This window comes from Biomphalaria glabrata, chromosome 3 (assembly GCF_947242115.1).
Source record: "Biomphalaria glabrata chromosome 3, xgBioGlab47.1, whole genome shotgun sequence".
Lineage (NCBI taxonomy): Eukaryota > Metazoa > Mollusca > Gastropoda > Planorbidae > Biomphalaria > Biomphalaria glabrata.
In genome coordinates, this window is record NC_074713.1 from 25,761,509 (window position 1) to 25,784,625 (window position 23,117).

At 33.0% G+C, this 23,117-nt stretch overlaps 2 protein-coding genes across 4 annotated transcripts; one reads left to right on the forward strand and one right to left on the reverse strand.

The window, feature by feature from the left end:
• Positions 1-351: 351 nt before the first annotated feature.
• On the reverse strand, positions 352-12,539 carry LOC106069580 (tryptophan--tRNA ligase, cytoplasmic-like). Its single transcript, XM_013229280.2, has 9 exons — positions 12,384-12,539; positions 11,299-11,437; positions 9,183-9,291; positions 8,900-9,019; positions 8,033-8,215; positions 5,373-5,586; positions 2,371-2,544; positions 1,954-2,094; positions 352-1,280 (listed from the first exon to the last, which is right to left on the reverse strand). Exons 2-9 carry the CDS (start codon positions 11,387-11,389, stop codon positions 1,122-1,124), a joined length of 1,191 nt encoding a protein of 396 aa, XP_013084734.1. The 5' UTR covers positions 11,390-11,437; positions 12,384-12,539; the 3' UTR covers positions 352-1,121.
• A 2,024-nt stretch (positions 12,540-14,563) lies between these two features.
• Positions 14,564-22,807, forward strand: LOC106069577 (WD repeat-containing protein 25-like). Of its 3 annotated transcripts, XM_056024220.1 has the most exons (8): positions 14,564-14,841; positions 17,493-17,802; positions 18,762-19,548; positions 20,675-20,845; positions 21,012-21,181; positions 21,727-21,864; positions 22,229-22,369; positions 22,531-22,807. In XM_056024220.1, the coding sequence occupies exons 2-8, from the start codon at positions 17,800-17,802 to the stop codon at positions 22,750-22,752; spliced, it is 1,632 nt and encodes a 543-aa protein (XP_055880195.1). In that variant the 5' UTR covers positions 14,564-14,841; positions 17,493-17,799; the 3' UTR covers positions 22,753-22,807. The 3 variants fall into 3 exon arrangements, with proteins under 3 accessions (XP_055880195.1, XP_055880196.1, XP_055880197.1); XM_056024221.1 differs by lacking the exon at positions 17,493-17,802; XM_056024222.1 differs by lacking the exon at positions 17,493-17,802 and having other exon boundaries at positions 14,621-14,701.
• Positions 22,808-23,117: the final 310 nt, after the last annotated feature.

Consider the following 23,117-nt stretch of genomic DNA (forward strand, 5'->3'; position numbering starts at 1 on the left):
AAATAAGATTTTTTTTGCTATAGTAGGCTACAGTGATCCCTATAACCTTTTACTGCCTGTAGGAGACATTTAAATTTCCAACATGTATAAAGCACCCCATCACCACAAAAATCATTGAGTCCAATGGAACCAATATTCTATATATTGTGTGCAGAAGTTTAAGGCTTATGATAGCGTCATATCTCAAGGACCAGGAATGGCCCACAGCTTGTATTTTGAACATCACTTTTAAAGAATATTTTATATTTTCGAAAATCACCATATGAAGTTCCCCACATAACTTTAAATAAATCCTATTATCTCATTAAGGGTAGCAATATATTCTCTGAAAATCAACGCAAACTATTTGAATGAATAATATTTTGAATTTTATTTTCAGTACCCGGTAACATTAAATAGACTGTATACAGAGCCATCTGAAAGCAACGGTCCATTATTTATTTAATGATTATGTCTCAATAAAAAAATTAAGCTTTGAAAATCTACATATTTATCCACATTTAGTGTTTTATTAAGCAAATAAAAAAGTTATAGCTAGTATAATTGAGGCAATATATCAAAAGAGCAAAATAAAACAAGTTGACGTTTTTAGATCTAAGTTACAAAATAGGTTACATTCAAAGCAAATAACATTAACATAATTTTAATTTTTTAAATGATGAACATACAAATATGTGTCTTAATCAAAGGTTGAAAAATAATTTAATAAATTAGATAATATACATAATTAAATCTCATATCTTCAATCATTCAAGAGTTGAGAAATAGGTTTTTTAATAATGAGCAATAAATTATCACAAGTTGAGATTCAAATACAATTTTGGAGATTTTTTTAAAATGTAAGTTACAAAATTTATTTTAGCCCTTATCATTGTTAATAATGAATTTATGGTAGGCTACATACTTAAAAGAAATTTAAAAAAAATGGTTCTAATAGATTGTCAAATAAAATGTAGATACACATTTATTGTGTATAACCATTTTTTTTATTATTATTTTAAAAAATCTTAGTATGGATTGAAATTATTAAATGCATGATTAGTAAATGATTACAATCAAAATGTGGTTCTAAAGTAGGTTAAATCTGTGTATGAAATAGGAAACAAAAATTTACAAACACTTTAGTAAGTAAATTTTAATTTCCTTGGTGTCATAAAATTCTGTGCCATTGTGTCTGTTACAGTTTTTCTTCTCTCCTGGATGTCGCCAACTATTTTCTGCAATACAACTATAAGCTCTTTTTTTATGCCAGATGTAAGAAGCTTGCCACTTGTGTAATCCTGCAAACATACAGTAAACCAGTGTAAATATGCGTGCATCAGAGTATTGCAACAAAAATTATATAAATTGAATCAACTATTCATGTCAGTACAGTCAGGGTGATAATATCATGGTAAAAGTTTTAACATTGTCTAAAGGTTTCAGCCGAGTGGACTTAAAAACTAAAATTGCATTTATATATATTTACAGATTGTGCTGCACAGATATTTTCACCAACCTTATAATGTTTGTACCTTAAATGGGGGCATTTGGTACTCTTTTGCTATGTTTTATGTGCAACTAGCTCAAAGAATTTCCAAGAATGTATGTGAGAATGTACTTTGCATGCTAAAAATATTATTGCATACTAAAGAAATCATTTAAAAAAAATGTTTCTCTAGTAAAAGGAGGAGGGCAAAGTCAAAGGACTTTTTTTTACCAACCTTATAAAGGTTTTTACCATTTTTACCCTAAATGGGAGTGTACTGTGCTCCTTATGCAACATGAATGCTATTTAAAACAGAATGTACTGAGCATGCTTAAGATATTATTGCATACTGGTACTACAGAAATCTAATTTTAAAAAAAAGGCATGCAATGTCACAGCTCTATTGCAAGATTTTACAATTTAAAATCCAAGGAAATCATTTTATTTGTAAGTTTCATTTTAGTTTAATGTTTTAAATCACAAACCTGTCTTATTTGTTCTAGTTTCTCATCATCGTCCATGAAGAATTTCAAATACTGGTAAGATACATCAATGTCACAATTACCGCCCTTTTCTCTGTGCTCTCTTTCTGTTTCCCGTCCACCAGAAAAAGCATACTTGGTTATCTAGGAAGAATTATAAGCATGAATGTTAACTGTTTTAAAGTCAAACACATTTTTATAAGAATTATTAATATATAATTACATTTAGAATTAAACTTTATTTATACTGAAGAGTAAATATTGATCTGCATGAAGTAGCTACAATAATTATAATTTAATGTTTTATCTTAGCTGCAGAAAAAATATATAAATGAATTTTAATTTAAAAGGCCAGTACTTTGTGCAAGGTAGTTTTTTATTTATTATTGTTCCAACGAAATAATGTATTTTGATATTTACTTTTTCAGCAATTCTATCCGATGTATCTGAAAGAAAGATGGATGAGTTGGGATCACTTGCTGACATTTTTGAAGTGGCTCCTTGCAGTGCAGGAAAAAATATAGAATGTAAGAGAGCTGGTTTATGCAGTTTCAGTTTTGGCGCCACATCTCTTGTCATTCTGAAGTAGGGATCCTAAATATGGAGTAACAAAACAAAAAAAAATTTACAGCTCGACCATGAAATATTGAAAAGTAAAATACACATTTTATCCATTTTCAGTCTATCATCATAATCATCATCATCAAACTCCATTAGAGTAAGGGCTTGAGAGGCTCAAATCCTCTCTTGCAAACGCCCTGGACAGAAACCCTGCTGTCTTGCGTAGTGTATAAATGTCGCCATACAGGTCGAGAATTTGGGTTTCCCAGACCTATCGAGACGGAGATCAGCAAGTCTGGGGCAGTCAAACAGAATATGAGGCACGGTTTCCTCTTCTTCCCCGCAGCGGGGGCACTGTGAATCAAAATTTGGCCATAGCCACGAGAAATATGAGCCAACAGGACAGTGGCCTGTCCTGCACTGTGCTATAATAGCTTGCTCAGGCCTGGACAGCCTCCACCACAGGGAAGTGCGGTCAGGGCACCTCATGCGCTCCCAGACTCCACGGGCTTTTTGGGACTTGTCCCAGCACTCAAACCACTTTTCCATTTCTGTTTTTTGTATTATAGTCAGGGCTTGATGAAAGCTTACAGCCTGATCAGTGGGTGGAATTTGCCCTCCCTGGTGGGCCAAAGAGTCTGCGATTGTGTTGCCAGTCACACCTATGTGACTCGGTACCCACTGCATTATTACAGGGGTGCCATAGCGTTGTTTGATGTTATGTGAAGCCATGATGACAGTGTTGATATTGGGGGGCCATGGTCCGGGGCTTTGCAAAGCATGTAGTACAGATTTTGAGTCAGTGACCACAACAATCTGTGTTGCCCTCAAATGTCCCTCGCCGAGTTGAGAGTCAATGACTTTTAAGGCTTCACAGACTGCCATGGTCTCCACATCAAAACTGCAAACACTACCACATGGTCCAAAGATTTTGACTGTGTAATAGCCAAGAAAGTCGATGTAGGCTCCATAGCCTGCTCTTCCAGAATCTATTGATGCCGACCCATCAGTGTATGCAAAAATAGCACTGGGCTTGAAGGTATTAATGGTCTCCAGAGCTAGGATTTGAAGGTCGTTAGATGAACAGCTTTGCTTAGTGGCATTAGGGTCTACTAATTTCAAGCGTATGTCTGGGGTTGTTGGGCGACACCAAGGGGGAAGGGGATGAAAGCGTTGAATGTATTGTCGGTTGGTGGAGAGGCCAGCTTCATCAGATAGTCTAGTGGCATGATGCATAAAAGACTGCATCTGGATACGTCTTCTGCATCTCCAACCATCCACTAGTTTTCTAGCTGGGAGGTATTCATCCAGCCTTTTATACCGCTCATAGCAGGTCAGTACTGACCTTTCCCTCCTAAGGTCTATAATATATTGAAAAGATTTTTTTCTAAAATATGATTAGCACAAAAATACAAAGATCTGTTCATGTTTCTTTTTTTCTTATCTTATAAAATAAAGACTTTACTTCAAAAAAGATGATTATGTCCTACACGTCATGCATCTAGTCATGCATGTTAACCAATGACTTAAATTCTGCCAAGTCATTGGTTTTCCTGGTTGGCTCAGGCAACCCATATATATATATATATATATATTCTTCTGAGAAATATAGGCCTATGGTTTCTTTTTATCTGCTCAACATTGGGGGATTTGCTGACAATGGGACAGCGAACGCGATCTAGTTTTCTCATATATGCTAGATATCAGTAAAATCCACTCCCACTGTGAATTATGTTGTACTAAGTTTAATCTTTCATTTATATAAACAGTGGTTCTTTCGCTATGTGTCCAGATATCGTTAAAATAGTAATGTCAACGACACTAAATCGAATTCACTGTTGCCAACTAGATAAAAAATACAAAAGGAAGAGCTTAGAAAATTGAATTCTGCAGTAGGCTACTACAAAATGCACACAAATAATTAAAGAGCTTAAAAAAAAAAAAGCTAATCAGCACTTCCTTTATTTTGTAGCCTATATCCAATGGGCCTACACAAAAAAGCTAGCTATTCATTGATTGGCATTCATGTTTGAAAAGCTCCAATTGTGCAGAATTTCATAAACCGACAGAGTAACTATTTTGGAAAGAGATTAAATTTAGTGCCGATGATTTATACGAAACTACGGCGTTAGCACTTCGTTCAATTACAGACGTTTGTGTGCTGCATGTGTCTCGAAGTCTCATACTTCAGTTCAGGGTTGCCCCTTGTCTACATCTTGAAGTCAATTCATCCTACTTCATTTATTAGACCTGCTCTATATGTTTATTGTGATGAAGTGTGCTCTAGAGATGTCGCAAAATACATTTCTGCAGCTCAGAATGTAAGAAATCGCAAGGCACCAAGCCAAGTCATTCCTTCATCCTTTATTAGGCTGGGTGAATTAGCCTACTAATAAAAGATTTTTTTTTTAAACGCAACGCTGTCGTAGCCCATTTTAAATAGTCTATCTCGCATTCCATGGAGTGTTTGTGTGTGTGTGTGTGTGTTTCTGATGTAACCATGAGTAAAACTAGGTGGATAGTTAGGTCGTATGGGCTGATTAGATTCTGATGTAGTCGAAGGTATATAGTGTGAAAGTTGAAGTAGAGAAAAAGCTGGAGGCGAATGACAGAAAGACGCATTTGGTTTAAAGTATTATTTCACTTGTGTTTCTACTTTTTACATAGATCTACACTCAATTTAAAAGCTGTGTATAGGGCCTATACTATTAATAAAAAGGTTATTTTTCTTTTAGAAGTTTGCTCAAGTCTTATTCGTGTTCAGCCACAAGGGCTACAACCTTACGACCGTGTATCAACACCAATCAGTCAATGAACTTGGTTGTTTTGTTGTTTTACAATTTATGCATAAAGATCTTTACCTGATCTATTGCACATGGGATCAAACAGGGCAAGTTGGATTTCTCCCCGAAGATGTGTGGGAAAGCCGAGCTAAAACTAGGTGCAGCTTGAACGGCTGGGAAGGCGATTTGTCCAATGTTGTCGCTTTCGGTCATGCCAAAAATACCTTTGATCTGATTAAATGTGACATGTTTCTGAATCTGAACAATAAGCTTGTAGAAGTCTGAGCATTGCCTGAAAACAAAGCAGTTTGTGAGAAATTTCGGACGTCAAGTTAAAGTCTGAACTAGTTTTGCCCAAAAAGGGTCTGAGATAAATAAATTAAAAAAAAACAACATTTGAAGTCTGAACCAACTTAGTCCTAGATAACATTGAGTAAAATAGAATTAAGATAGGCCTACTCTTGAGTATCGACCGATAAATTAGAATTATCGAGTGCAAGAGATGCATTCTTGTTTTTAAAGAATTTAAATCATAGTGATCAAAACTTAGTTGTGTCTTTTTTTTTTAAAGTCTTTTATTGTTGATGGGTTTTTATAAGTGCATCACTTTCAATTGTCTTTTATTGTTGATGGGTTTTTATAAGTGCATCACTTTCAATTGTCTTTTATTGTTGATGGGTTTTTATAAGTGCATCACTTTCAATTGTCTTTTATTGTTGATGGGTTTTTATAAGTAGGCTACATCACTTTCAATTGTCTTTTATTGTTGATGGGTTTTTATAAGTGCATCACTTTCAATTGTCTTTTATTGTTGATGGGTTTTTATAAGTGCATCACTTTCAATTGTCTTTTATTGTTGATGGGTTTTTATAAGTAGGCTACATCACTTTCAATTGTCTTTTATTGTTGATGGGTTTTTATAAGTGCATCACTTTCAATTGTCTTTTATTGTTGATGGGTTTTTATAAGTGCATCACTTTCAATTGTCTTTTATTGTTGATGGGTTTTTATAAGTAGGCTACATCACTTTCAATTGTCTTTTATTGTTGATGGGTTTTTATAAGTGCATCACTTTCAATTGTCTTTTATTGTTGATGGGTTTTTATAAGTGCATCACTTTCAATTGTCTTTTATTGTTGATGGGTTTTTATAAGTAGGCTACATCACTTTCAATTGTCTTTTATTGTTGATGGGTTTTTATAAGTGCATCACTTTCAATTGTCTTTTATTGTTGATGGGTTTTTATAAGTGCATCACTTTCAATTGTCTTTTATTGTTGATGGGTTTTTATAAGTAGGCTACATCACTTTCAATTGTCTTTTATTGTTGATGGGTTTTTATAAGTGCATCACTTTCAATTGTCTTTTATTGTTGATGGGTTTTTATAAGTAGGCTACATCACTTTCAATTGTCTTTTATTGTTGATGGGTTTTTATAAGTGCATCACTTTCAATTGTCTTTTATTGTTGATGGGTTTTTATAAGTAGGCTACATCACTTTCAATTGTCTTTTATTGTTGATGGGTTTTTATAAGTGCATCACTTTCAATTGTCTTTTATTGTTGATGGGTTTTTATAAGTAGGCTACATCACTTTCAATTGTCTTTTATTGTTGATGGGTTTTTATAAGTACATCACTTTCAATTGTCTTTTATTGTTGATGGGTTTTTATAAGTACATCACTTTCAATTGTCTTTTATTGTTGATGGGTTTTTATAAGTACATCACTTTCAATTGTATTATGAGTTACGTTGTGTAAAATTAATCATGCTAGACATTTTAAAAATGTGTAGAGTGTATATTAAACTACTGAAAAATCTAATTCAAGACTTCGCGTGCACCCTGAGAGATGACACAGCAAGCGCCTTTTATGTAATTAGCAAAATAATCAAGTCTTTTTATGACTGAATGGAATCAAAAATATGGACAACTCTTATCCCAGCAGTCATCATATGTTGGGTTCTTTTACATCCAAGGGGTAAGCGAATAGAACTATTAAGGCTCTAAACGTTGACCAACTATATCTTCTTATGTTGATTTGACCTCTTTGTTACTCTGAAAATCTTTTCATCATAAGTAGGCTAAAAAGCCACATAACTACAAGGATTTGAACCAATTACTTTTTTCTGACGTTGTACCACTTAAATACCATATCATGTTATTACAATATTAAAGTAAAGTTCCCTTTCAGACCTTGCGATCATCTGTTTCTGTGGCCTACGGTTAACAATGGCGTCATGTGGCCATTACAATGACCAACTGTCTGGGTGTATTCTGAGGCGTCCTTAAGATCCCAAAAATAAAAATTCCAGGATTTGAAATATTACAATATTGCTTGATATGAAATTGTAAGTCTTTGGGAGGTAGTGTTTTTTTTTTAATTGACATTATTTAGATTATATCTGGAAATATTTTATGTACGGTATGCCCTTTTTTTTATTTAAACATGTGACTTCGCTAGCAAAGTATTTTGTAAGGGAGAGAAGCAAAACATCAGATTCTATTGGCCTGAACAAATTATTTTGTAAGGGAGAGAAGCAAAACATCAGATTCTATTGGCCTGAACAAATTATTTTGTAAGGGAGAGAAGCAACACATCAGATTCTATTGGCCTGAACAAAGTATTTTGGAAGGGAGAGAAGCAACACTTTAGATTATTTTGACCAGAACACAGTGTTTTGGAAGGGAGAGAAGCAACACACTTCAGATTCTATTGGCCTGAACAAAGTGACACTTTACCCCATGTACGTGAAGTCTGTGAAGATGAATGTCTTGTCCACGTCAAAGCCCAGAGAAATGATATCTTTTACATTCTCATATGTTATCCTCTCCATCTCTTGTAGCGTGAAATCTCTAAAGAGAAACTTTTCATCATCAGTCACTTGGATCACCAGCGGCACATCGAATGTGTCCTGTAGCCACCTAAATATATATATTTAACAGTGAGCTGTCTTCATTGGTACAAAATGATACATCTTATCACATTAAAAAATTTGTTGATGTCTTAAAAGAATTTAAAAAGTTCTTACATGTAGTTCTATACTCCTATGCGTAAATATTTTTAAAGTCATTAACTAAATAATAATGAGATCTGCCCAGGTATTAAAGTCTCATAAAGTCGTAGTTCGCAAAGAAATATAAATGAGATTTAAAATAGAATAGTGAATGCTCTTCAAAATGCTACAGATCTATAACCTATTCAATGAACCCGGGCGCTAATCGGGAAGAGAAGGGAGTGAACTCTATAATCCAGCATAATGGCTCACTCATTCACAGCCTACAAGTACACCAGTGTTATGATCAGTCAGTAGATCATGAACATTTAAAAATGTGTATTTCACGATATAGACAATGTCCATCTTATTATTTATCAGAAATTATCCAATGACATCTAAACTACTACGATTAGTATATAGAAAGTTTTCTTGTTTTGTGGAAAATTGTTAACATTAAACCTCCTCAGCAAATGTCAAGAACTCAGTACGCTTTTAACTGTAATGTTCTATAAAGTACATCTTCAACAACGCTAGACATTCTGTTTGTCAGATAAACAGCCATCAGCTGTCTTGAAGCTGAAAATATGTAGCCTATATTTTGCTGACCTACTTAGTAAAGATAAATGGTACAAGATGTCCCATATGCATAGCCTCTGAGGAGGGTCCTCTGCCAGTGTATAAGTAGAAAGGTTTCTTCTGTTCATAGAGGTCCAGAATATGGTTCATTTCTCTACATTACAAAAAAAGATACATGTAACTTCAAATGAGATCGTAAAATCAATTGTCTGATTTGTTTTTTAAAAGCAAGTGTTTAGTATTTAAGCCTATTGTATCAAAAACTATTTTTAATTAAGATAAATTATAAGATTTAACAAATATGTATATCCAGTCACCTATGAGAGAAAAAAATCCCACGCCTGAGAAAGTGGTGCGCTTTTTTCCCTGTTACTTTTTCAAACCTTTCGATGAGTTGTGGGTCAATTTTGAAGCTGCCAAACTGATCTACAAAACAACAAAACGAAGTTAAATAATTATATCATTACCCACCGTTACAATTGTAATTTAAAGAACTAGCATTACCCTCCGGCTACACCCGTTGTTTTATTCCTTAATACATTACAATATACTCTTGTTTAAAAATTCCAAGATATCTGGAAGCCATTTTTTTTATTCGAGCATTTTCCTTGTTACCTGCCAAAAAGTGAAGCGACAACTGTTGGCCCAATTAGAGCCAAGTTTTTTCAACACTTCTCCATACATACTCTTGGCCACACACACATAACTCCTCCCCCTATACCCAACTCCTGATACTCGGTGCTTCGCTGTGTTGAAATAGTTGACATGCATTACATCGGTTTTTTTGTTTTGCCTACCCCCCCCCCCTCCACACACACACATAACTCCTCCCCCTATACAAATTTTTTGTCCGCATTATTTGGCCTCTCATAGTCAATTCTACTATCCCTTATCTCCACCCACAACAAAAACTCAAGAGAAAAATAAACACTCCTGAATACATTTCATTTCGTTTTTATAATTTTGTATACACAAACATGCAGCTTTTTTTTTTTTTTGGGGGGGGGGGAGGGGGAGAAGTATCAAATTGCTTTTATATGTATAAATTGTCTACAATGGCTAGTGGATTTATTTATTTTTGTTGTTGTTATTGTTGTTAATGTTTTTAATTAAACTATGGTTTGTATTGTTCAATATGAACTAGCTGCAGGTAGAGGTCATCACGTAAACCCGGGGGCTGACAGGTCAGCGTGTTTTCTCTGGAATGTATACGTTTTATATATAGTTCGAGTTGGTCATGTGATCATTGTAAATAGAAACGCGACAGAGACTGTAAGATTCCGGCATGTTCTAGCTAGAAGCTTGTTTGGACCTTGTCATAAACTAGAGAGGGAATATGTGCAAGCACAGTCGTTGCAGTAGTCTTGCAGTAGCCTCTTCGTTACACTTGAAGTGGCATGTACGGCTCGGTACAGTTGAGAGTCGGTAGAGTAACAGAGTATACGGCTCGATGCAGTTGAGAGACGGTAGAGTTGATGAGCACGGCTCGGTACAGTTGAGAGTCGGTAGAGTTTATAAGTACGGCTCGGTGCAGTTGAGAGTCGGTAGAGTTGATGAGTACGGCTCGGTACAGTTGAGAGTCGGTAGAGTTGATGAGTACGGCTCGGTACAGTTGAGAGTCGGTAGAGTTGATGAGTAGGCCTACGACTCGGAACATTTGAGAGTCGGTAGAATTGATGAGTACGACTCGGAACAGTTGAGAAGAGCAGAATACGGCTCGATACAGATGAGAAAAGTTAAGTGCAAAAAAGTGCATTGAATTGCAGAACGTACATTGAATGCATCGAATTACAGAGAGGTGCATTGAAATGCAGCAAAATTCAAAGAAGCCTAGTGCATTGCAGTTCAGCGAAGTGCATTGACGTGCAGAGAAGTGTATTGAAGTGCAGCAAAGTGCTCTGATGTGCAGAAAGGTGCATTTAAAGTGCAGCTAAGTGCTCTGATGTGCTGAAAGGTGCATTTAAAGTGCAGCTAAATTCGTTGAAGTGCATTGAAATGCAGCGAAGTGCATTGACGTGCAGAGAAGCGCAATGAAGTGCATTGAAGTGAATAAGCGAAGTAAGTGCAGATATTGTACGCTGCTTGTGTACACTGAAAAATCTATAATATTTTTACTAAATAATGTAATCGGAAAGTGTAATTGAAGTTGTCATGTTCTTTGCATTAATTTCATTTGTGTTTTTTACAAGTACAGTAAGCAAAAAGAAGATAAATAAGTAACAGTATTTATTATTTATAAATAGATGTCAAAAGATATACTGCGGCCATTTTGGAGAAATAAATAAATATAAAATCAAGGTTTCAAACAAAGCTCGCGCTTTTTTCGCGAATTTCTGCACTTTGAGTGCGTTATATGAAAACCGTTTTTTTTTCATTGTGTAATTCGCATCCTTGCCATTCGGTCACTATAAGCCCTTTGTATATATTACTTACCTATTAATTTCTCATAGTCGATACCGCTAGCTTTGCCAGCTTGGACTACCCATGGTGTCACAGTATCCTGAACTTCGTGAGAATCAGTCATTTTGTATTTATGTTGATAGAGAGACGCAGATTACAAATGTCTTAAATCCTAAACAAAAAAACAAAACAAAAAAAAAATATAATTAAATTCATTAAATAGTTTTTATATAAGCCTACTGATCTGTTTCACTGATCTAGACTAACACTTTTCAAACTTTTAAAAAGAGCAATACAAATCGATCTAGTAGCCTATCTCTCAGCAGAATGTAAATCTGCCCCAATATCCTACAAATGCAGCATAGAGCTTATCATTGCACTTAGCAATAAATATTAGTCCAACATTTAAAAAAAAACAGCTTAGTAAAAGACTTGTCAATATTTAACTTCACTAGAGTGATAGGCCGACGTTATCGTAATATATATTTACAGGGCTTTTTGTGACGGTACGCACCTGTTCAGCGTACCGGCACCTATTTGAATGTGAGGAAAAAAATATATTACTTTTCTTGTATTTTAACGTATATTAGTAATTTATTAGTAATAGTTAAAAGTTAGGCAATCAATCACTGAGTACTGGCACCTATTTGTTTTTACAAAAAAAAAGCAATATATATATATATATATATATATATATATATATATCATGAAAACAAAACAATGGCAGACATGAGCAGGGGCGGACTGGTTATATGGGCATTCGGGCAAATGCCCGGTGGGCCAGTAAGACCACCTAAAGGACATCATGAATGCCACGTACTATAGAACGTATTAAATTGTTAAACGTTTTATCATATCCTCTTGTAAAAGGGGCCCTCTGAGCGTCGCGTTTAAAAATAAATCTTTTAGACTTTACAGTGTAATGCTAATTTAATCTAACACTTAGAAATGACTGGGCCGATTTTAGCACCCAGTTCGCCCCTGGACATGAGTATGACGTAATGGCACAGTAATGCCTATGATACCCTGTAACGTCATTGTATGAATCATGAATGTAACACAGATCTACAATTAAATTAAAATACACTTAATTCTATTAATCTTAGATAACTTCTTACTTGAGAACAAAAATACAAGGGATCCACTCAAGTGAATTCAGATGTGACAATTTTAGTCCCGGTATATATAAATAATGAATATAATTTTCTCTTGTTTTGTCTTTTATATCGGAATGCGAAGACAGACAGCTCCTAAGAAAATGCATTGGGCTTCCGTCATTTCTTGGGAAAACAAGAACTTATTTTCCCGCTTTAAAATGTAATCCTTTATCGGAAAAAAAGTCAAGAAACCAATGTGATCATAAATTAAAACGTAAAAAAAAAAAAAAAAAAACCTGTGAGGGGAGTGCGATAACAGAAATCAATACGACTTCTAGATATTCTTCAGTTTAGACCAACAACTAAGTAGTGGTAGTTAGTAGCAGAATCGTGGATCCAATGTAATGTAAGCCCTGTTAGTGGAAAGATTTATTTTGTCCCATTTCCACAATTTCTGCCTCCGGTTTATTCACAAATACAAACACATATTTTTTGTTCTCTCTCTCTCTCTTTCTCAATCTTGCTTTGATTTCTATCACGTTGTTGACAAAGTGTTACAAAAAAAAAAAAAAAAAAAAAAACTAAGAGAAAACTTCACTTCAAATGAAAAAAAGGTTTTTAAAAAATTTTTTAAAAAGGCATGCATTTTTTAATCCACTGGCCTAGATTCTTTATATAGCTTTTCCGAGCAAAAATAATTATAATATAATAAGAAGACTAGTTTTCTAGATCTGGATTTTTATTATATTTTTTAAATTATTTCATTTTTTTTTTTTTTGCTCATTCTTAGAAATGAACTAGACTAATTTCCTGGAATTTCTTATCTATATATATAGTAGATTCTTATATTAGGCACACCGTATTCGGGAACTAGGTCAAATTTTTATTTTATTTTTTTATTTGGTGACGGTTTAACTTACAAAAAAGCTGAAAGCAGATTCTTATTCTGCAACTAAAGGACTATAAAAATAGCTGTGTTTCTTTGAATTACCACTCATAGTCAAGATTTTATTTTAAAATAAATCAGGTCACTTCATGCTCCTATAATAAACGCAGTTTTTGTGCTTTCTCCTTCAGCACACATCGAGCACCGTTAAGAAACACCACTATGTTATTGCTAATAAATTATATCTGTGTTAATTAAAAATTATTTAGATTGTATTAAAAGAAGTAGATTCACTTCTGCAATATGTATTTATAGTATATTGCCTCTCTCTCTCTCTCTCTAGATATATATATATATATATATGCCTACCTATATAATCTATGTGTAGAAACAGAAATAAACTATATAATTATAGATCTATAAATTAATTATTATAATTCAACAAACATGATATTTTAGACTAGGCTACATGTATTCTCTGTCTCTTTCTTTTAATTCACATCCAAGGACCCTCTTCTTTTCATAATTTGGATGTTCGTTTTGTTACATCCCCTCCCTCCCATAGATGCTTATAATTCTTTTCATGACTCTCTCCCCCTTCCCTCCATTGCCTGTATGATAGGTTGTGACACTACACGCTTAGTGTATACCTCTCCTCACCACCAGCGCTCGCCTGGCGTGATCACCTGCAGTGGGCATGGTCTCTGGCTTCAAATTAGCAGCCCGCACTTTTTCTTTCATTCATAAATTATATATTCTAGATTTCTCGATCTAGGTCACATTTATTTATTGAAAAAAATCATAGATTTATTAATCCCAATAATATTTCTTATTACGATTTTGCCTTGTGCACTATAGGAGAATGTGTTTAATTCATCATTATTCATTGAAACACCTCCTTTTTAAATTTTATTTAACAGCTAACAGTATGAATGTGATTGGAATGTCTTTCTAAAGATGTTTGAAAGCTTATTTTGATAGATCCACCAGCCTACGATCAAACAGGCTCATAATATAGTCTTCATCCCTTATATGGGTATGAATTGCCGGGGGAGGTTTAAACAATAGCTTTACATACTTGGTTACCGAGAATCTAAAAAACTGCCATCTGCTTTGGAAAAGCGGAACAAAAATACAGGAACTTATCTAAAATTGGACATGCACTGTCCCGAAACATCGTTTTTAGCTCCAAACATAAAAACAAATTAATTATAAACAAAAAAAGCGACGTGTTTCTTAAAGGAGAATGCGATGAGCTGTGCCTAATATAAGAAGCTACTATATAGAATGTAGGTAATATGCTAGTCATAGTAAATGATAATAGTAAATTTAAAAGACAAAAGTAATTTTATTCTAGATTCTAGGTCTATTCTGAGTATTCTATATCGAGACGAAAGATTACCGACCTAAACTCCTAAATAAATCATCTATTTCACCAGATCTATAGATCTAGGTCTAGATAGAATCATAGATCATGACTTTTTTTTAGCCAACTATATCGCAATAATATTAATAATAATATTAAGTCTTACCGTTAAGTCTAAGTAGAGAAGATAGATCTAGATCTAGATCTAGTACTCTAGGTTACACTAGGTAATTTCATTATTAAGTTAAGACACAGTCACAGTGTTGTGTTAGTTAGTGTGTAGACTTAAGACTAGTTTTAAATTTAAGTTTAATAATAACATTAACAGTTATTTGAGTTATATATAAGTTAGTAGTTGGCCTGTCACAATTTAAGTGACTTTGAATAGTTTTAAGTTTTAGCGTAGTCAGTGTCACGTTTACTACTTTTACTTTATTATTTAAAATTAATAAAATTATTGTCACAATAACACATTCATTGAATTCAGAATTCTTGATCTAGATAGTAGATCTAATTACTAAATGACTAATTCTACTCTAGATAGATCTAGAATAATCTAGATCTATAGTAGCTTCTTATATAAGGCACAGCTGATCAAATTCTCCATTAAGAAACACGTCCCTTTTTCTGTTTATAATTCATTTGTTTTATGTTTGGAGCTAAAAACGACGTTTCGGGACACCGCATGTCCAATTTTAGTTAAGTTCCTGTATTTTTGTTCCGCTTTTCCAAAGCAGATGGCAGTTTTTTAGATTCTCGGTAACCAAGTATGTAAAGCTATTGTTTTAACCTCCCCCAGCAATTCATACCCATATAAGGGATGAAGGCTATATTATTAGCCTGTTTGATCGTAGGCTGATGGATATATCAAAATAAGCTTCCAAACATCTTAAGAAAGACATTTCAATCACATTCATACTGTTAGCTGTTAAATAAAATTAAAAAAGAAGGTGTTTCAACGATAATAATGAAATTTAACACATTCTCCTATAGTGCACAAGGCAAAATCGTAATAAGAAATATTATTGGGATTAATAAATCAATGAATAAACGTGACCTAGATCGAGATATCTAGAATATATAATTTATGAATGAAAGAAAAAGTGTGGGCTGCTAATTTGAAGCCAGAGACCATGCCCACAGCAGGTGATCACGCCAGATGAGCTGGCGGTGAGGAGAGGTATACACTAAGCGTGTAGTGTCACAAACTATCAAACAGGCAGTGGAGGGAAGGGGGAGAGAGTCATGAAAAGAATTATAAGCATCTAAGGGAGGGAGGGGATGTTAAGGTGTAACAAAACGAACATCCAAATTATGAAAAGAAGAGGTTCCTTGGATGGGAATTAAAAGAAAGAGAGAGAGAGAGAATACATGTAGCCTAGTTGAAAATATCATGTTTATTAAATTATGATAATTAATTTATAGATCTATAATTTATATAGATTTATGTCTGTCTGTTTCTACACATAGATTATATAGGTAGGCATATATAAATAAATAAACTATAAACGATATATGTAGGCTATATATATAGAGAGAGGCAATATACCGGTACTATAAATACATATTGCAGAAGTGAATCTACTTCTTTTAATACAATCTAAATAATTTTTTATTAACACAGATATAATTTATTAGCAATAACATAGTGGTGTTTCTTAACAGTGCTCAATGTGCGCTAAAGGAGAAAGCACAAAAACTGCGTTTAGTATAGGAGCATGAGGTGACCTAATTTATTTTAAAATAAAATCTTGACTTTGAGTAGTAATTCAAAGAAACACAGCTATTTTTATAGTCCTTTAGTTGCAGAATAAGAATCTGCTTTCAGTTTTTTTGTAAGTTAATCCGTCACCAAATAAAAAAAATTTTTTAAAAATGTGACCTAGTTCCCGAATACGGTGTGCCTTATATAAGAATCTACTATATATTATAAATGAACTTCAAGTATTGAAGTAAAAGTAATGATTTATGAAGTAACCAAGAAAAGTAGATCTAAAACTAAATAAAAGTTCCAAGCTGCTCAGGCTCATCATCAAGTTCAACTAAATAAAAATGTGAAAAGACAAAACAGTACTCAGTACTAAAGACAAAAGTCACAAACATTTTTTTAACTAGAATCTAGAAAGAGCTAATTGGCTAATGGTTTTAATGAACACAGCTTTTTAATTGCTTCATCATGTGCAAAAAGCAAATTATGTATAATGATGCATTTGATAATTTTTATGAATATGATGACGGTACGTGACGTTTTGGCGTGAGCCGTTTTGGCGCGAGATATCATTTGACAATAATTTAATAAGCACATAGCTTTTATAACAATGTTTATTTCACTCTACCATAATATTGTATGTATAGTATGAATTCTAACACCATTCAGCCTATTTATTTATTAGCGAGTGTTTGGTATGTATAGCTGGAGATACCATACAGTCATTAAGTAAACCAATGTTAATGTAAACAAATAATTGCATCAATTTTTAGTCTATCATCGTTTCATTTTTTTTTTTTTTTTTTTTTTTAATTTTAAAGTAATATCTTATAAAACTTTTTTGAAATATTTATTAAGAGGCACACTTTCTTAATAAACACAAATACACAAGCCAAAATGTTTATTAAAGAAAATGATATGAAACACAAACACACATTTACATTTAGTACAAAATATGTCTTAACACAAACACTCATGCAAAACATAGATATGAATAATTCTTTTAAAAGAAATAATACAATAAACATACTTAATGTATTTCGCGCCAAAACGTCCTGTCGCCAAAACGGCGGCGTCAAAACGTCCTAATGAGTATGAGTATCACTTTAATGTATGACATTTAATAAATGATAATTAACTTTAAAGATCTTATCTTCTTACAAAATACAGATGTTACTTCAAAAGAAAAAAAAGGTGATTATGTCCTGCGCATGTCCTAAGTCAATCTAGTCATGCGTGTGAATCAATGAGTTGAATGACTTAAACACTGCCAAGTCACTTGTTTTCCTGGCTGAGTCAGGAAGCACATTTCATACTCTAATAGCACAAAAAATGTGTCCTAGCAAATGGAACAAGAAATGTGCCTTTAGGTCTTTCTGAGTATTTTATTAGGTTTTGTATTTGAAGATTAGACTAGATCAAGATTCTAAATCTACTTCATCTCAGAATTATTTTTTTTTTAAATGTCTTCAGTCTTATGGTGAGTTTAAGTAATCAGTAATGCCTTCAAATTTATGATCTATTTACTGAGTCCTACTTTCTATATCAGCAATTCTCAACCTTTTAGGCTCTGCGACCCCTTTTTACCATCCCCAACTGTGCTGCGACCCCCCCCTCCCCCCCGCACACACACACAGCAATAGAAGAGTAGACAATAACAATCCTTTTTTTTTTTTTTATGGTCTTATGCGACCCCTGGCAAATCGTCAATCGACCCCCCAGGTTGAGAACCCCTGATCTATATGTACTATACAATATTGTAGACCCAGAATATCCCAAATCCCAGGTAAAAAATTAACTAAAAAAAAAAAATCACCCTTGTAATGAATGCAGCCTCACCTTTGAAATGTTAATCAGTGACTTAAACTTTGCTAAGTCATTGGTTTTGCTGTCTTATTCAGGCAACTCATTCTATGCTCTAATGGCGCTAGGGAAGGAGCTCTTGTACACATTTATCCTAGCATATGGAATAAGAAATGTTCCTTTATCTTTTGTGTCTGAGTATTTTATTAAGTTATTTTTGTGTATTTGTAAATTATAATTTAGTGTTTTATATAGGCTATTATTTACTTTACTTTTTATTTTTCTGTGCTGAAGTGTTTTTAAATGAGAATATTTTATTTTATATTTAAAGCTACAGTAACAACATAAATGGTTGTGTAGATATGAGGTTACAGAAGATAGACTGTTAGGGTTAGGATTAAAATTGTATTGGTCTACTTTACTCTCAAGGGTACTTTATATATGTTGATGGTAATCTCATTGTATACCACTGACCACATCTAAACTTGGTTCTTAATTTTCCATACTAACTTTAAAATTGATTTTTTTTTTCTTAATACTGTGTTGATGAAAGTATAATGCAAACAATCTTTTTTTTTTTTTTTTTTATATCTCAACAAATATATTCAGTTATATTAACTTCTTTCTTCTTAACAGATAATCATCAAACCAATTACAACCAAGAGCAGTTTCATTTTTACTATGGAAAACCTAAAATATTATGAAAGTGATAATGACAGTAATGAAACTAACCAAACAACAGAACAAGATTTGCAGTCAAATCATTGTAAATCTATTAAGAATGAGACTCTGTCATTTTTGTCAACAGCTGAAATTCCAGTTGAGAATGAATCTGATTTTTTTGGATTTAAAGCACTGTCGACTACAGGCAGGACAAAGTTAAATGGCTCTGAAACCCAAATGTGTGCACATATAATAGACTCAAAATATGGTGCAATAGAAATTCCTGATGGAGATTTCTGGAAGGATGTAACACTAGATAGTGTTCAAGATAATGATAGGGGTGAATCATCAGCTTCTGCATACAATAATACTGAAACTAATAATAGTTCTAGATTTTCACTCAACTGCACACCAAAGTATAATAACTCTCTGCAAATTCCTTCACATAAAAGATCATATGGTTGGCCTTTTTCAAACGCTGATGATTATCCTAGCAAAAAAAAAATTGCTATGGTCACTTTAAAGTCAGCCTTTGTCAGGCAAGATCAGCCTGTTTTTCACTCTACAGATAATGACAATAAATCAACATTTGTTAAAAAAAAGATGTATTATGTTCATAGCAAAGTTTCCCCTTATTTGAATACAAAGATATGTAACAAGTGTTCTACTCGATTGGAGAAATCTTGGATTGCCCATGATGGAGTAGTGAATAGGCTGGCTTGGAATATTTCCTGTTACAGTCATCTTTTAGCAACAGCAGGTAACATCTTTTGCTTGTAAAACAAATTTAACTGTCAATAATTTTTTTACATTAACAGCACTGCCAATTTATACTTTTTTAATATGGTCAAAACTGTATTCTCTTGCCATTTTTAACTATTTAAAAAAAATTTTTTTTTTTCATTCCAATCCTTTAGGCAACCACACACTTCCATTTTTGTAATGGAAAGTTAGACCAGAGTATGTGAGCATAACAAATGAAATGACAGAGTTAGTTTTTTTCAATAAAAATGAATCAACTTATTATGTTTCTCTTGTACTCTGTGAAATATTAGTTTGAGTAACTAAAACAGAAGAGCCAATCTATTATTGTCAATGCTTAATCAAAAGGATTGTGAATTTACTCATCTGTGAGTCTGAACAGAAACATGAAATTGTTAACTGTTAACTAGTGTGCAATGGTTAGATACAGTTCAGATATAGTTTATTTGTATGAATAATTCTGTATCACTTATATTCTTTTGATGTTTGTAAAAGGCATAAGGCAAATATACGAATTTCCTTGTAATTTTTATGTCCTACATTACTCATCATCCAAATAATATTAAAAGAGGATTTTTTTTTTACCTTATGATTTTTCAAATGTTCTTTAAACAAAATGTTCAGATTAAAAAAAAAATTAATAGTCTCAATTTGAAATTTAGTGTAAAAAGTTACTTTGCGGCCAACATTTTTTGTCATACTCAGTCTCATACCTTTATCTTCATGCTTCACCTAATTGAAAAAGTTGATTCATGTTGTTTATTTTGAATGAAACTTTTATTTCTTTCATTCTCTAATAGAAAGGCCCTCATAATAATTTCTTTCACTGCATGCTTTTTGGCATTAGCCCTTAAAGATAAAACACGTTAGCTTTACTTCTCTCTTTTGTGTGAATGGGAATATCTTTTCCACTTAGGAGGTAAACAACTGTCTTTATAAGAGCTAGATTTTCTTTTGAGTAGAACTAAAAGTTTAACCTTGTCTATAATGAGACATCATAGACAATGTGCAATAGTTAGCTGAGATTTATTTTAAGGAAATGTAATTTAAATCACTAGATTATAATCATAAATGTAAAATTTTCGAAATCAGATGTAATTTTCAAATTTGATTTAAAAAATTAGGTATGGATGCTGTTATTAGAGTATGGAATGTTTGGTCCAGTACTGAATCAGAAGCTACTCTTATAACTTGTCACAAGAAGGCAGTAACACATGTAGACTGGTGCATGAATGGGTTGAAAATTCTCTCTTGCAGCTATGACAGAACAGCACAGATCACAGATGTTGAGACAGGTATGCAACAATACATACAGAAATAGGGCTTTATATATTCTGATCCCCCAAACCAATAATAATGTTGTTGTTTTTTTTTAACTGAAAAGTAGCATAAGTTTGATTGTCTTTTAAACTTGTGTAAATATATTCATATGCTTGTGATTTTTCAACTGAAATATTTTAGGGCAGTGCACAGCCCTGTGTGAACATGTTGATTTTGTCACATCAGCCTGTTTACACCCATCAAATGGCAATATTTTTGTGACTGGCACAGATAACATGATGTGCATGTGGGATGTGAGAACTCCTCAAGCACCAACGAAACATTTCAATTTTAAAGATAACATTGGGCAAGTAAGAAAGTTTTATCAGGTTCTGTTTTTTCAAACTTGCTTTAATTAATGATTACTGTTGCCTTTTTTGTTGTTATGCTTTATTTATAGTATATTTCCATTTGTGATGATAAATTTTAATTAGATATTAATGGATTCCTTGCCCCAAGTTTAACACAACATTCTCCATAATGGAGAAAGCACATAAGAAATATCTACTTGTTAAATTACAAATATTTTATTAACAAAAACCCAAATAGAATAATTATATGTTTCAATAACAAAACTGAATTCACACGAAATAGATTTGCTAAGCCAAACTAATAGTATTAATCTAATAAACAGAATAAATAGATATCAGGCCATACTGGGCCTTAGCTCTGGGTTACTGGAAGTAAAATTACAAAATGGACAATCTAAAAACAAGAATCAACAATGACCTTGTGAGGCTACCGACACAAACAAACTCATGTTTAGTCTCAATATAATTAGACATGTAGAAATTTAAATCATTAAACTTCACTAAAAATTGAATAAATGATTTGTTTTATTTATCTAATACCTTAGATTCAGGATGTACTATTTATATCAAATGGTCAAGAAATCATCTCATGTGGTGATGTGGTATCTAGAGACTCAGCAGATCGTAGTATAATGGCTTGGGATGTCAGATCTGGAGTTGTGTTGTCAAACCAAATATTCCAGGTAGCTGTAATATATTATTTTGTTCCATATAAGTTATATTTTTTTCCTAGTGTCATTAGAGTCTGTAAAAGGTTGCCTGAATCAGCCAGGAAAGCCAATTAATCAAGAATTAACTTTTCCTCATTAGTTTCAATATCACTGTTGTTTTTTTATATAGTTAGGCTTGTCTTTAAACCATTTAATCTAGATAATAATTTTGTTTAACTATGCAAATATGTAAGCATTATATTTGAAGTTAGTCCACAAAAAGGAATATATTTACACTTTTTACATTTCAAAATTTGTTGTCATGACAGAAAAATGCACAATTAAATTTTGTTGAGATTTATTAACTGATTTTATAATCAAAATTAATAAATTACAGGAGAGATACACTTGCACCAGATTAAAACTCCATCCAGACAACACACATTTCTTAGCACAAACACAGGGTGGCTATGTAGCCATCTTCTCCACAACCTCACCATATAAATTGGATAAATCAAAACGCTTTGAAGGCCACAAGGTAATTAGCGAGACATAATGAGTTAATTATATATTTGTGATCATATATTTGTGAAGTAATTAACTATAAACTATCCAAGCATGCTAGGTGACAGTGTGTGACTTCTATTTGCTTAACAAAATATAATGCTCAACCTGTTTTTCCTTTATTGTTATTCTCAGATTCAAGGATACAGAATTGGGTTTGACATAAGTCCTAGTGGTAAAATTCTATACAGTGGGAGCTCATCAGGGGGTGTCTATTGCTACGATGAGCACAGTGGAAGGAGCATTCGTCAGCTAAATCTGAAACAGGATGTAATCACAGACGTGGCATGCCATCCAGTTTTATCTTCAATGATAGCTGCTAGCACATGGGGAGGAAGCATTTATTTATGGCATTAGTGTTATTATAACATTTACTTTATGTATTCAAATATATTAAACAATTTTCTGATTACTTACTTTTCTTATCATTCTTATTAAAGGTTGTTGTTTTAACTTTGAAAGACATATTTCCTACTTTTCTTTTTAATGAACACAACTATTTGATTATATAGGCCTACCTTAGGTAGTAGTTACAAGTCAGAATCTTCACACTATCACTTAGGATGGTACTTACAACAATTCAAAAACTTAAATTTTCCTGAAATTAATAATGTACACATTTTTAAGTGGTCTTAAAAGATATGTGTGAGGCTGTAGATGATCAGTGTTAAGAACTGTCAGAAGACTGTCTGACATATAGGATTTGATTGTATTATATTTAT